The sequence below is a fragment of the Gobius niger genome, assembly GCF_951799975.1.
Source record: "Gobius niger genome assembly, chromosome: 1".
NCBI classification, from domain to species: domain Eukaryota; kingdom Metazoa; phylum Chordata; class Actinopteri; order Gobiiformes; family Gobiidae; genus Gobius; species Gobius niger.
The window spans coordinates 18,348,542-18,363,731 of record NC_136852.1 but is presented as its reverse complement, the minus strand read 5'-3'; the positions used below and the strand labels follow the sequence as shown (position 1 = coordinate 18,363,731).

At 39.1% G+C, this 15,190-nt stretch overlaps 3 protein-coding genes across 3 annotated transcripts; 2 read left to right on the top strand and 1 right to left on the bottom strand.

Annotated features, from left to right (window-relative positions):
• The first annotated feature begins 352 nt into the window (after positions 1-352).
• jam3a (junctional adhesion molecule 3a) lies at positions 353-9,726 on the top strand. The gene is made up of 9 exons (XM_079564341.1): positions 353-547; positions 6,251-6,322; positions 6,406-6,519; positions 6,679-6,831; positions 7,646-7,848; positions 8,356-8,455; positions 8,558-8,687; positions 8,775-8,826; positions 8,913-9,726. Exons 1-9 carry the CDS (start codon positions 499-501, stop codon positions 8,946-8,948), a joined length of 909 nt encoding a protein of 302 aa, XP_079420467.1. The 5' UTR covers positions 353-498; the 3' UTR covers positions 8,949-9,726.
• A 306-nt stretch (positions 9,727-10,032) lies between these two features.
• On the top strand, positions 10,033-13,473 carry vps26b (VPS26, retromer complex component B). Its single transcript, XM_079555064.1, has 6 exons — positions 10,033-10,674; positions 10,800-10,956; positions 11,051-11,215; positions 11,838-12,013; positions 12,098-12,240; positions 12,356-13,473. Exons 1-6 carry the CDS (start codon positions 10,452-10,454, stop codon positions 12,497-12,499), a joined length of 1,008 nt encoding a protein of 335 aa, XP_079411190.1. The 5' UTR covers positions 10,033-10,451; the 3' UTR covers positions 12,500-13,473.
• A 97-nt stretch (positions 13,474-13,570) lies between these two features.
• thyn1 (thymocyte nuclear protein 1) lies at positions 13,571-15,153 on the bottom strand. The gene is made up of 8 exons (XM_079555077.1): positions 14,974-15,153; positions 14,813-14,884; positions 14,552-14,754; positions 14,270-14,338; positions 14,109-14,201; positions 13,931-14,026; positions 13,707-13,857; positions 13,571-13,641 (listed from the first exon to the last, which is right to left on the bottom strand). The coding sequence occupies exons 2-8, from the start codon at positions 14,859-14,861 to the stop codon at positions 13,592-13,594; spliced, it is 711 nt and encodes a 236-aa protein (XP_079411203.1). The 5' UTR covers positions 14,862-14,884; positions 14,974-15,153; the 3' UTR covers positions 13,571-13,591.
• Between the last annotated feature and the right edge of the window lie 37 nt (positions 15,154-15,190).

The window sequence follows — 15,190 nt, the reverse complement described above, 5'->3', positions numbered from 1 at the left end:
TTTCCAAGCCTGATTGGATTAATGAAATAAAATAAAATATATATTTTTAATTATTATTATTATTATTATTATTATTATTATTATTATTATTATTATTATTATTATTATTATTATTATTATTATTATTATTATTATTATTATTATTATTATTATTAATATTATTATTATTACTGTTATGACTGCTATTATTGTTGTAGCTGTTGTTGTGATTATTATCAATATTATCATGATGATGATCATACTTTACTTACATTTGTGCAAAAAAAATAAAATGAATAAATGTGTGGTCTTGCGATCCATCCATGCGCCTTTGACGCCCCCTGTCTGTCGCCTGTCAGACAGTACCCAGGGACGCCCACTCCGTCCCCGCTGCTGTAGCTATGGAAACTCCTCGGTGGCAACATCCACCAGTCTTTCTCCCTCTGCCCCCATCCTCATACCTCTCCGAGCAGAGGTGCTGAGTGTGTGCAACTGCACCGACAAACGAGAGGCTGCAAGATGGCGATGGTGCGACTCCTGGCTTGTTTTGCTCTCTCCATAAGTCTGGGTAAGCTCTGCGTGCTTTTTCTTTTACAAATCGCGCACGTCTTTGAGGACGACTAAATCACAGCTGTTATGGAGCTGTTTGGCTAACCTCACGGACGGGAGCTAGCGCTGCACGGAGGAGCTGATGTGTAAAATCTACTGAACCGAAACCGTGGAGTGAAATAGAATTTGTAGTAACTGTATGACGACATTTCCAGAAAAATAGTAGTAGTAATACATGTGTGATTGCCAATCAGAAAACGGATGAACTTTTAACTGTTGAAAAATAATTGTTACCATCCTAGCGCTGAAACATAGGTAGTAAGGTTGAATGTCGTTGCTATATAACCGCGTGTCATTAAACCACTATTAGATTAAAATAACATCCTGAATGGCCATTGACCACGTTTATCAAAATTGTGATGAACGACTGAGATTTTTCATAAATGAGAAAAGCTCGACTGTGTCTTTGTCAAAGTGTTGACATGAGTTTACTATAGGCTACTATATTCCGCTCCCACTGCATAAAACCAAAACATTTAAAAATACCTATTTTTTATTTTATTTTTTACAACTGAAGTGAAGTTTTGCGTAGAAGAGCTCTGTTCTCTAAAGATAAGCAACGTATTGATTGCAAATACAAGCCTGAAACAAGGCAATGTCGGACGATGCTTTAATTGCCATCAACACTGGAGTTCAATGGGTAAGGGGTTCCTTTATGTAAACTGCTTTGAGAGCCTAATGTAAGGGGAAAAGTGCAATTTAGTATTGAGACCATTTACCATATTGCTTTTTATTGTTCAAGCTATTTTTAAGCAAAAAAATGGGGTCACACACTACAGCAGTTGTTGTGTCAGTACCAGACCCATGAAGAGAAAGATGGTTGCTTTAAGTGCACTGCCAACACTTCATAATATGTCCAACTTACACAAATCACTCCCCACAGAGGCAGACACAACAGTGAATAGGGTGACATGTTGCTCACCTTAAATGTAAGCACCTTAAGGCAATTAAATCAACACTTGTCATGTAGAATGCTGTATTTCTAGAGCGTTGTAAATGCTACCCTGTGTCATTCTAGTGAAGCAGGTTGGAGACATCTGCCGTGGACAGTCAGCCATGGAGAGTTTGTTTGCTGCTCATAATATGCCTGCACATCCCTGTGTCCATACCAGCTGGAGCTCGAGCCTGATCAATGCTGCTATGTGGGCTCAGATGATGTGTCCTCCCTGGTGTGTGTGTGCTCTGTAGGAGGTCACCCTGCTGCTCTTAGAAAAATGGACAGGGGATGGAAGGGGACTTTCTAAATGGCAGCCCACGTCAGTCAGAGATGAACCCCTGACCTAAGTCCTTTTGCAGAGAGTACGTGTGTGAGAGGCTGACACGCCGTGCCGCATATGTAACGTTTTTGACACTTATGTTTGAGTTGACTAATTCTGCGTGGGGGAAATTGTGCAGTGGAAAATGAAGGAAAGGGAATTATAAGCTTGGTCTGGCTCCACTAACATGAATTTACCGGCTTGTTAGCTGCCTCGAGCCAGTGGGAACAAACAAGTACCAAGCCTTTAAGAACGTGCCATCAATTTGAATGATTTCATTTATACCAGGGTTTTACAAATGTTTCAAATCATTACAGAAAATATTTATTTATATATTTCTTCCTTGAACTCAGGACGAAATTGAGACAAATCCAGAGTCTATCCAGTCTTACCTAGAAGGGTGCTGTAAGAGCCAAACCAATGCACATTGTCTCCCTGTAGGTCAGGTGTGCCCAAAGTGTGGCCCGGGGGATGATAACTAAGCTTTAAGGTTATTCATTTGGAAACCTACACAGTAAATGAATAAATAAAAAAAACTTTAAGTCTGTTTGGGCTGCAAGGTTTATCGAATCGCAATTGAGGTTTTGACTACTGCAACAACCTAATAATAACAATTAGCCTTGAGCTAAATCCAGCATGTTTACAGCACTAGTTGTCTGTTCATTATGCATTCAAATAAATGAATAAATGAGATGAAATAACCTAACCTAAAGAGGCTGAGGGTTGTCGAGCCTCTGATCTCAGGTTCAGCTGCGACAGATAAAAGGTGTGAGTTTCCATAATCAAATTCTAAAGTGTTTCGATAGACACTATGTGATTCCATCCCGGACTTATTTTAGTCACGTGGCTGTCCCCCAGAGGTACTCTGAATGTTGGGGAAAGGTGGAAGCAAGAATATGTTGTCCGATCATTTTAACAGTTTATGCGTTTACATGTATCAAATGTAAAAATCGCGAATCGAATCACAATCGCCATATTTGTCCGAAAAATCACAATTCTCAAAAGTGGGTCGCTGAACAGTTTTCAGGGGATTGCATTTCTTTTTATATATTTTATATAGAGAAACACGAATTGAATGACTGTTATCGTGATGTTTTTATAACAATTTCAGCTTTTTTTTCTTGTTTAATGCTTATTATTCAACAACTTTTTTTTGAGGAAAAGACAATATTTTACATTTAATTTCACAAGTCGTATTTGGGTCACGGCCTGTCATCCCAGAATATGGTCAGACGACAGCAATTGACATAGAACAACAGTGGGATTACATTTAAAGATGTGTAGGTGTATAAAGTGATATAAAGTGATAGCAGTGGATCTAAGTGTGGACACACCACACAGTGCAACTGGGCAGATTACATTCATGAGTCAGTAGTTAAGCTATTGGGTCTTGTTTTTGTCCATGAGTCTGATGGCGGAGGGACAAAACTGTTTAAGTGGCGGGATCTATAGGTCTTGATAGATCGCCTGAGGGGAGAGGGGTGAATAGTCCGTGTCTGGGTGGGAAGGGTCAGCAGTGATCTGACGTCTCCAGGTCCTGGAGCTGAACAGCACTTGGAGAGATGGGAGCTCACAGCCAATCACCTTCTCAGGTAATGTAAAATTAGGATTCACTGCTTAGTGCACGTTTTAGACAATCAACTTCAGAAGTAACAACACTTGAGAAAATCCTGGAATACAATCTGATATAAGAATCACATGCACTCCACACATTTGTAAAGGGCTAACCTACACATTTGCAAGTTTAAAAAAATAAATAAATCCCAATTTATAAAGTTTATTTTGTAATGTTCAGAGGACATCGTGTTATCTATATAAATGCATCCTTTGCAATTTGCTCATTTTGACCATAAAATTGCAATTTGTGCAGCCCTCACACATATCAATAACATTACCCCCAACACAGTATCATTCTGTAACATGGCTGTTGAGCTCTTATTACACAATCCTTCCAGAGTCCCTCGGGCCCTTGGTCTTGCTCAGTGCCTCATGTTTGGAGGAGAAAACTTGCATGTATTTGCTGCATGGAATGTCTGAGAAAGAATCTTTTTATAGAAATGTGACTTTTGTTTGGGGAGGAGGGGATGGCAGTTGTATTCATATTTAGCACATAAGAGGATTGCAGACTGGCTATTGAGGAGCAGGACTTATGAGGCCGTCTACAGAGCTAGTTTGTGTTTGATTCACAACAGTGGGGGTAGAAATTAGGCTGTTTGCTTATTGTCCTGCTTCAGCATTCTCATCATTGTGGGTCATCTTTTGTGCTTTATTCAAATTCCACATTAGTTACACATTATGCTGCTTTCACATGGCCTACTTTCCTGTCTCATATCCTAATTTAACCTAAAAAAGTTTGTTTTTGCAAATTTCTTTGTGAATTATACCAATCTCCTTCACAAAGGGGAGGGGGGCTTACTACAGAGGCCGACTCCAAGGGCCAGAATAGGCTTTGGATCTTAGACCAATTGAGTCAAGCTATAGGCTACTGATTAAAGTCAACAGTTTTCAGAAAAAAAACGTCAACCATAGTAGATCTTGTTTCTACTGATTGTTTTTTATTAATTTCAACATGCACTAAACAAACTATGGGTGTAAGACTAGACCAAAAGCATTCGTAGGGGGAGCTTCCCTTGTGTCTCTCAGGATGTCCAGTCAGTGCAGGGGTAAAAATAGCCCTCGACACACAGTGGGAAAATCAGCAACAGACGGAAGCTGAGACCTGGGAGTCAAATCTCATCGGCTTCTGCCCACAGCTGTGAACATATGACCGTCCGGATGATGCTATGGCTATAAGTCACCATTGCGTGAGCATCAGCTATATGTTAAACCCTCCCTGGCTTGGAGATGTATTGTGTGTGCCTCACGGTCACTCGAGTGCTAACACGGCCAGTCTGACAAAATACCCAGAATGCTCCAGGCTAAACGGGACCATCTTTTGAAAGCTGTCCCTGATGATTATTGTTGCTCTAATTCAGTGTTCATTTGTCTTGTCTGGGAGTTGAAATGCCTTCATTACTCAGCGTGAAGCGTGTGTACCCAGTAATTATTACGTTTGGAAGTAGCGCACACACAGACAAGTGAATAAAGGTCTTCTTCAGCCCAATAGAGAGACATGGTTATTTGTCCCCAATAAATACATGTGTGTTCTGATAACGTATAATTTTCAAATTTTCCCTAATTGCTGCTGTACGGTGCTACATTATGTGTGAACTGTGCATAGACCCTGTAATGTCTCTTGCATTTGGAGTTGACATTTGCAAATAACACTGATTGCTTTAAGGAGAGCACTGAAGCGATGAACTCCAATGTATGTGTTGTTGTTTTTTGCCCAAGGGAAACCAGAGCTTTTTATTCAATTAAAACTTAATGTGGTATATTTTCATTTTGCTGCTTATATAAACAAACATTTTTGTGAATTCTTCTTATTTGTTCTTAGAGGAGCACGTGCTGCACAGTGACACATCTTTGACTGTCTGTGGCTGCTCCTCAGAGGAATGTTGTCATTCAAACACACAACACGAGCGCTGGTCCGCCGGGAGCGACACAGCCAAGATCTGAGATCAGCTCTTTTTGACAGGAGACTCACTCTGTTTTATTCTCTGTATTCGCCACCAAACTGAGACCATGCGTTATACAGTAGACTGCACATTGCCCACATAACCAGATGTCGTTCTGCGGACATTGAGGTGTCTAGTAATATTAGACCTTTGACAGCACTCAGAGAGACAGTTTCTGCATTGTGCCGAACCAAAGGTACTGTGTGTACTGACAGGTTGACTCAGGTGTTGAGACACCAAAGGTGAAACTCAGCATTTGTTCTCAAATAGCTGCATATTCAGGAAAAAGAGAATAACAAAAATGATACATTTTAGACCTGCAAATCTTCTTACAGTGTGAAGTAAAACATTTTGATAAAATAAAAATGGTTCAAAAGTAATATGAAATATGGTAAGCAAAGTAGAATTGACTTCACAACATTGGAGCAAGCTCTCTACTCACTGAGCTATTTTGACTCTTTCGATTTTACGTAACAGTTTGGAAAGTCTAAAAGAGTGTATGGAAACCTAAAATAAGAACTTTTTTTTTTTTTTTTAATCACTAAGCATTTGTAACAGATTTGAAAAATACAACCAGCAGGCATAATGTGTCAAAGAATACAGTCTTTGCCAACGACAAAGCCATGTGTTTATTAAGGAAGCACATCTTAGTCTCTTAGGTGTTAATCTTCTTCTAAACAGGATGTGTTTATGCTAAAACAGATCCTCCCGATCCATATCTGTGTCTATATTTATCTCTCTAATCCAGAGTTTTTGGGCAGCACAGCCAAATGGTGACGTTTTCTAATAAAAAAGCTTATGTGTGCTATGATATCGAGGTTAATCAGAATTTTGCCTCTTCTTTCTTAGGGCACATGCCATCATCACTGAGTGTAATCCTCCGGACCACGGACAAGATCGTGTGGGCAAATGAGTTTGAGCGTAAGTCACACATTAAAGTAGCTTTTCTCATCCTGATCCATGATGCCTGAGCTGCTTTTCATCCACTGTGTTTTTCTTCGCAGCCATTGAACTGACCTGCTTAATAGAGTCCATTTCTACAAACAACCCAAGAATTGAATGGAAAAAGATTAAAAATGGTGTGCCAAGTTATGTCTACTTTCAAAACAGGATAGCAGGTAAACTGGCATTTTACTGCAGCGCAAATACAGTCCCTTTTCAAACCCTTGCAGAATGAATAGTTCTGTGAAAACGTTGGCGTTGAAGTGGCCATTGAGCTGTGAAGTCGCACTGTGTGTTTGAATGAGCCATTGTAATCGTTTCCTCTCTTTAAAAAGGCGACTTGGAGCACAGGGCCCAACTCCGAGAGCCAGCCAACATTCTGATCTTCAACGCAACCCGGTCCGACACGGCTGAGTATCGCTGTGAAGTGGCAGCTATTGACGATCAGAGGGACTTCGACGAGATCCTGATCAGTTTGGCTGTAAGAGGTACAACCAGACCTTTACTGTACTGCAAGATAATACCATTGTCATCTTTATAAGCTAATGCACCTAAATAATGCATGAGCTGTCTTAAATCATAAGCACAAGAAAACAATTACTTCACTACAATAGCGTGCTGCAGATTTCTTAATTATTCAGCTGTATATAGCTATATGCAAAGTCAAACCAGGGGGAAGAAATATATTTGCGCACAGAAAAGATCTAATGAACTGTTTAATTTATATTATGTCAATTATTTTGAATTACTGGTGATGTCGTGACCTCCATATTTAATTGAATTTATTCTATGAAAGCACATCCGAAATTAGCTCCCCCCAATTCATTGATACAAAAAGACAATAGATATCAATACTAAAAACATATGTACACTATAAAGGGGGGAAAGCAGAGGGAGTGAGGGGGAGAGTTCAGCTTCCTTGTGGATGAAGCTGGCCTTCAACAACTCCCCTGTTGCCTGTTGGATGTTCAAATACATTTGTACACAGTGGTGCTTGTGTTTTAGCAAGACCCTCTCATCATTTGACTTGGAAAAACTTTCCAACCCCTGGGAGATTACATGTTAAAAGGTTTGCCACCGGTGCAAATAAAACATTCATAGAATACTACATATTATACTGTAACAATAATTTGATATAGTTCATGCTGTGACAGTCATACATTACCATTACAGCTATACCTGATCCAATTCTTTCAAATAGGTCAATAGGACATTGTTGCAGTAAAATGGGCTATTTTCAGAGGGCTGGTAAAGAGCAACATACGTTCTAAGAATTCATGCTTGCGTCTCTTCTCTGGTTAGTGAAGCCTGTAGTTCCCCGCTGCAGTGTGCCTGAGGCGGTCACTGTTGGGACATCCACTGAGCTGCGCTGTCTGGAGAACGAGGGCTTCCCCGCGCCTCAGTATCGCTGGTTCCACAATGACGAAGAGCTACCACAGGACCCCAAAGCCAGTCCTAAGTTCATCAACTCCTCCTACAGCATAAACCCAGACACAGGAAGCCTGGTTAGTAATATCACAATACTGACAGGTTTTTATTTATTTGCATTCTATTTGCCCCCCCACCATATTTTTTTACTTCTTCTTAAGTAATATTATAATGTAGTATGTTTGTACTTTGTACTAAGTCTTTAAGTGGTAAAAGCTTCATGTTGACTATAATTCGTTTTTGTTTCAAGCACTTTATTCTTCCGAAAACATATTTTTGTATATTTTTTAGGCATGTCCTGTGGAAATGCTAGGAGTTTTACACAATTTCATGTTTGTTTTTCCTAATTTCTGTCACTACTGAATCGTAACTCGGACTTCTACTCTCAAACAGTTACTCAGTACTCACAATAGTTAAGTAGCATTTTCCCCAGGTACTTTTTTTTATTTGCTATTGACTATTTTGGTGATTATTTTTTACTTCTTGAGTAAATTTATTTCAAAGTAAAGTCTTAATTAAGTACATTTTTTAGCTACCCTCCTGCGGCAAGCCAAAACATACAAAAATACTTATTGTCTCAACAGAAGTTTCAAAGAGTAAGAAAAGAAGATGCAGGGGAGTACTACTGCCAGGCCAAAAACGATGCTGGCTTTGCACAGTGCCCTGGACAGATGATGGAAGTTTGTGAGTGACATGTATTTTGTAACTTACAATTGAAGTGTTTGTGAAATTGCTGCATGTTTTCCTGACGCTCAAACCCTCCTGTCGTACTGTCTTTATGTGCAGATGATGTCGACATCCTCGGGATTTTTCTTAAGTCGTTTGGAGCCGTGGTTGTTTCCTTCTGCGTGACTTTTACCATCTGTCGCACATTCAGACGCGGCTGTTTCAACAAAAAAGGACACCACGAGAATAAGTTAGAAAACACAACAATTTAATTAAAGTCAACACAGAATTGCTTGGGCTTTGTCACTAATGTTTATTTTGTTGTTATATTTTTCAGCTACAACTGGCCAACACAGAATAATGGCACTGACTACGCTGACGCTGATGAGGTAATTCACTACAAACTAAACTATTGTGACATGTGCTGTAGATGCCTGTAACATTTGTAGTAACATGCATTTCCCCCAATTAATAGGGGCACTTCCGGCACAAATCGTCTTTTATCATTTGAAGACTGAAAATGACAAAAGAGACAGAAAAACACCTACAACGACCGATAATGTCTGACGTATAACAAGGCACATAATTCTCTGATGCACATCCAATCACCAACTTGCCAAAGTAATTTAAGTATCATTTTGTGGCACTGATATAAGTTTTTATACAGTTACAGTATTGTGTGATGTTTTGTTGATTCTTGTTGGTTAAACTTTTATTTTCAGTTCCTGGAAAACATCTTCAATGGTGTAAACTGTTTAATTTGGTCTACTTTGTGTAATTGCAAAATATGTTGGAAGTTTTATATTCCTTAACAGTTTTTAACTTAATTTTGATAACTGTTGATACATTTTCTACAAAGAACATGATTTTTTCAAAACTGTTGACCTTTCATACAAAAAACATCTTGCGTTATCATGTGAAAAGTTTTTTTTGTATATACTGTAGTAGGTACACTGGCAATAAGTAGCAGATTGGATAATGTTTGGAATCTATTGGCAAGGCACAACTTTACAACAGTTATTGTATCTATCTGAAAATAGTTAAAAACATTAATGAATAAATAAATAAGACTGACTTACATATATATGACAATGCTGCAAAATGTACCATGGTACGTATGATTTCTTATGGAGTGCTGTTTCTGTGTATAAGTGACCTTCTGTGCTTTACTTAATGTTTTGAATATTGGACATATTGTCCAGAATTCTCAATATACAGTATATTGTACATATGACATAGTTTTTTATGTTTTCAATTTTTATTACGCTCCATACCTTATTGTAAATATGGCAATAAAACTGTTGAAAGTATATGCTCTGTATTTAGTGATGACTGTATATTTGCAGTGTTTAATGTCAGCATCTGTCTTTTGTCACTGATCTGTGTACCAACTCAGGAAGTGTCAAGTGTCCACTGTTCACTTATATGTTCATGATTCTTTTCTATTAAATCATTGAAGTTTAACAATTTAAAACCTGAGGGAATTGTATAACTGTGACAAGCACATATAAGAGGGAACAACCTGAATGCAATGCTACGTTCATTCCTGACACAGCACTGCTTTAATTTGAAAATCCTCACCCGGATGTAATTGTGCCAGTTGTGGCGTACATCCTGTTCATTTGACAACATAGTCAGTTTTCTCCATGTTTTTACTCATGAAAAACAAAAATACATTGACAGTTTGAAGCTTTTTTAAATAAGCCAAAGTCCGCAACATTGTAACCAGTGCAGGCTTTATCGGAAACATTACTCGCGCGCACCAAGGGCGGCTCGTGCGCTAATGGCTGCAATATTTGGCGTTTTGGCTTTGCTACCGCACTGTTATTTTGATTCTTGGTCTGGTGTGAACACGGAGATGTAACTTATGCTACGTAAATGTAAAGTATATTTGACTTTCTTTGTAACAGTGTTGTGAGTGCGAACTGAGGAGCGTTGATCAGACACTCCACAGGCCAAACAGACACATTAACAGGTTTGTCAGGAAGACCACGTCTTTGTGGGAGAGCCAACGATGAGTTTCTTTAGTTTTGGCCAGAGTGCTGAAATTGATGTCGTCTTGAATGATGCTGAAACAAGAAAAAAGGCCGAGCACAAGACAGAGGATGGAAAGAAAGACAAATATTATCTTTTCTATGACGGCGAAACTGTGGGAGGCAAGGTTAACGTGACACTGAAAACCCCGGGCAAGAGGCTGGAGCACCAAGGGATAAAAATCGAGTTTGTTGGTCAAATAGGTAAGATGCTTAATATTCAATTGCTTATGAAATGTTTACTCATCAGTTTTTCCACTATCTCTACTAATGTGTCGGTTCAAAACTGTTAAAAAATGGCTTCCCCCTTTGTTTCATTCATCTTCCAGAGCTGTATTATGACAGAGGAAACCACCACGAGTTTGTGTCTCTTGTAAAAGATCTTGCCCGTCCCGGTGAGATAACTCAGTCACAGACCTTTGACTTTGAGTTTACTCATGTTGAAAAACCATATGAATCATACACAGGGCAGAATGTAAAGTTAAGGTGAGTATTAACAAGAAGTCCCCCCCTCCCCCTCCTTACTTACTACTTGTTGTAGTGAAAACTAACATCTTTTTCTTCCTGGTCCCATTTACAGGTATTTTCTGCGCGCGACCGTGATCAGAAGACTGAATGACATCAGTAAAGAGATGGACATTGTTGTGCACACCTTGAGTACATATCCTGAAATGAACTCTTCCATCAAAATGGAAGTTGGCATTGAAGACTGCCTGCACATCGAGTTTGAGTATAACAAATCCAAGTAAGCATTTCACAGCCACGTAATCACAAATACCTAACGTGCCCACCTCAGATTGTCAAAATGTGTGACTAACTGATCAGTTGACGTGGAGGGGTTGACTTGAGAAATGCATTGTGTCTGTAAACCATTTTATCACAAGAACACACTCATTTTAGCGAGTGAGATGGCATAGAATCACAACAAACTAATATTGACTCAAACTTCTAACAATAAACAAAACAACTGGACTCTTAGAACATCGTATATCTACATCTATTTGTGGTGATCACCAAAACCAAACATGGGGAAGCTCACATGATGGCGAGTGTTGATGTTTATTTATTTTTAAATGAAATAAGGACTGAAAATTAAATAGTTTTGAGTAACATGGATGTGAAAAATGTCACTGGACAATTATAAAAAATGGTGGGACCGAGGCCTTAATGGCTGTGCAGTACAATCAAGAGGGACAGGTGGTCACCCTATTTGTGAATAATGTCTTATCATGACCAAAGAATCCAAATGAGTGACAAGTGTGCATTGTTTTGTCTGATTTTGTTACTGGGTTTGGAATGTTGAGGGTTTTGTTTAGAGGAAAAATAATGTATGTGCATACTAGTCATGTTGTCCTTTTGTTGTCCAGGTACCACCTCAAAGACGTGATTGTGGGTAAAATCTATTTCTTGTTGGTGAGGATCAAAATCAAGCACATGGAAATCGACATAATCAAACGTGAGACCACAGGCACAGGACCCAGTGTGTACCACGAAAATGACACGATCGCCAAGTATGAGATTATGGATGGGGCACCAGTCAGGGGTGAAGCACACAGCGACTCGACACTGTTGGATTAACTTCTCTTAGTGTCAGGACTAGTAATGTTGTATTTAATTGTATTTTTAGGAGAGTCCATTCCAATCAGATTGTTTCTGGCTGGCTATGACCTCACCCCAACCATGAGAGACATCAACAAGAAATTTTCTGTGCGATACTACCTGAACCTGGTTCTGATAGATGAGGAAGAAAGACGATACTTCAAACAGCAGGTAGGAAAAAAAAAAGAAAGTTAAAAATACTCACGATTTGAAGAAACTGTGATTTGCTGACACACAAGTTCAATAGCTGGGCACTAATATTGTTTCCTCCTGATTTTCTTTGAAGGAGATCACCTTATGGAGGAAGGGCGATGTGGTGAGGAAGAGCATGTCTCACCAAGCTGCCATTGCATCTCAGAGGTTTGAGGGCTCAGCGGCCTCAGAGAGCGCCCTGGAACAGGCGGCGAAGGAGGAGAGTGCGAGTGGGTAAAGAGTGCTGCCTAATTTTCATTTACAAAACCCGTCTGCTACAGTACTGCAGAGACAGACTAGTAACGCATCTGGTGTAGCACCTATTTTACTCACTGCTGGGGGAAGAAGGGAGATCAAATACAGACAAACAAGGAAAAAAATCGAGCCTTCAAGCTGCCATGAGGCGTTTCAGAGGCTTTTGATTTTTCTCTGTGGGAACACAACACACTGTGTAAAATGTACTGTATGTGGTGTTTTTCATGTGACCACATTCTGCTTGTCATTTTCGTCTTCGCAATTTATATTCACTTTACTTAATTGTAATTTACAGCATTTTATATTTCAGACATTCCACATTATTTCCTTATGTTGCACTGCTTTGTTCCCCAATGCATTTCTGTGTATGAGTTTGCACGTGGAGATTTGATAGAATTTAAATGTATTGTCCATTTCTAAGTATTATCACGCTCTTTTCTGTAAATATGTTCGGCATAAACCTTTTTTGTCTCGGTGTGTCCTGAGAGAATGAAGTTCGCATTGCCACAGAATGACCTTTCCTATTCTTCCATTATGCTTTACCTCAGCATTCTAGCAGTGTTCAGAGTGCTAATACAGAGCATTTGTACTTAAGTCTAATAGTATGAACTCTTCTCTAACTTTACTAGAAGAAACTTTAAAGTTGTGCCTAACATGTATCAAATTAAATTCTCCTGCCTTTTATTCTTTTCGTCTTTGAAACCAGTAACACGACTAATCATGTATTTCTCATTTTAACACAAAAGTCGAATAACTGATGCCAAATAAGGAAACACTATACACAACTCTTCGTTTAGCTTAGTCTTGCTGAATTTTAAGTTCAGAAAACTGTGTCAAACTCTGTTGTAATGGTATTTTCTGATTCAGAGAAAAAAATGAAATGTGAATTGAAATAACACATTTTTGTCCTTGTTTATTATTACATCATCTTCAGTGAGGTCTCTAATCAATGAAATACATGCTGACAAAAATTAAATAAAAGCTGAAGTGTGTCAAATGAATCTGAATCCCTGTTTTTTTTTATGTAAGAAAGATGAGTTACTTGAACTTTTTATTGACACAGTAGCCTATGAACTTATTCAAATGGTTCCTTGTCTTCCAAACTCTGTATATAGTCAAACTCCTCTGCCAAACAAAGAACAACTATTATTACTTTTCCATCACAACATGAAAAAAAGAACTTCACTTACCTTTAGTTAATGGTTGAACTGACAGTCTTGCACGAGTAAAGAGCGCTAGGTTTTTTAGAGGCCCTCCTTTAGTGCTGTGCTGTTGATGGTACTTCTTAAGCTCTGACAAGGGAAGATATCGCTTCATCATTCTCTGATATTTGACATCAACCTGGAATAAAAGGTTTGACCATATTTTAAATGATGTTGTAGGGTGAGGACTATTTAAAAGAGTCATTAGTGACCATGCTCCACTTAGGATTTTCCGGTTTGCTTGATGCATCATAATGAACATCCTTTTTATCAAACTGAGTGTGGTCCACATAAGCCTCCTTCACAATCTAGAGCAGAGACATTAAGTAGTTAAGGAGAACACTGAAAAAACAAAACAAATCTTGATATGGATAAAAAAAAAGGATCTACTTTCATGAGTCCTGCAACTCCGGGCTCCTTACAGTTGCTGTGATAAAAGAACGCCAAGTGTCCTTCTTTCATTTGTCTCATAAAATTACGGGCCTATAGGTAGATAATGAATAAAACTTAACACACATTTCCATAGTGTGTTAGAGTCTTCAAAACACTACCTGATAATTGCGAACTCCATCCCAGCAGCCAGTTTGATCTGGCAGGGCTTTCAGATCCTCAATTCCAAACTGCAGAATTGTACAAAATACCTCAGTCTTCAAGAACTCATTATATGAAAAGATATGTTTTCCACAAATAAAGCTCTCGTGGATTGTTTGAACAGCATTGCAGTACTAATACTAAGGATACAATCAGTTTGATACCATTTGATGCAACAAATGAATGACACATGGAAAACTAAACCAAATAATGCCATGTTAACAACAGAAGATCTATTGTACCTTTACATCAATGCCATTCTCAAACCGACTTTCGGGCTCAGACTTCATCAGCCAGTGTCTGTATTCAGGGGCCGTGTCTGCAGTGTCCTTATTTCCATTTTTATCTGATCCAGCAGCTTTCCTCCTGCTCCCTGTTGTTTTATTGGCCTCCTTTGCAGAGGGGATAATTGCACTGTCCCCATCCACAGCACAGTCAATCTCACCTGTGATTGGAACTAAATGTCACTCAGTCAACGACACAACTGTATGCATTGACTTTACCTGAATCTGCAGCTCTTAAACATGATCTGGTCCTTTTCTTTGGTGGCATCTTCCACTTTGTACAATGTCAACCTGTTATAACAGCAGCAGGCGTGTCAAAAAAAAAAAACAGTAAATAAAATTGTGCATTAGTTAGGCAAGTTACTCACTCACTCACTCACTGGTAGTTTTGAGACAGGTGAGGCGTGCACGCGTTTAGATTGACTTGGCTGACTGCAAAGTTGGCGCAATTGAAATGATCGATTGATTGCCCTGATAGGCTATTCTTGCACCCAGCAATGTGGCTAAACGCTGCCTTTTTCTGTTCATAAGGCTGAGCTACTTTCCCTCCAACGAGTAGCTGCTGCTGCTGCTCCAGCACAAAAACTCCACTACCCA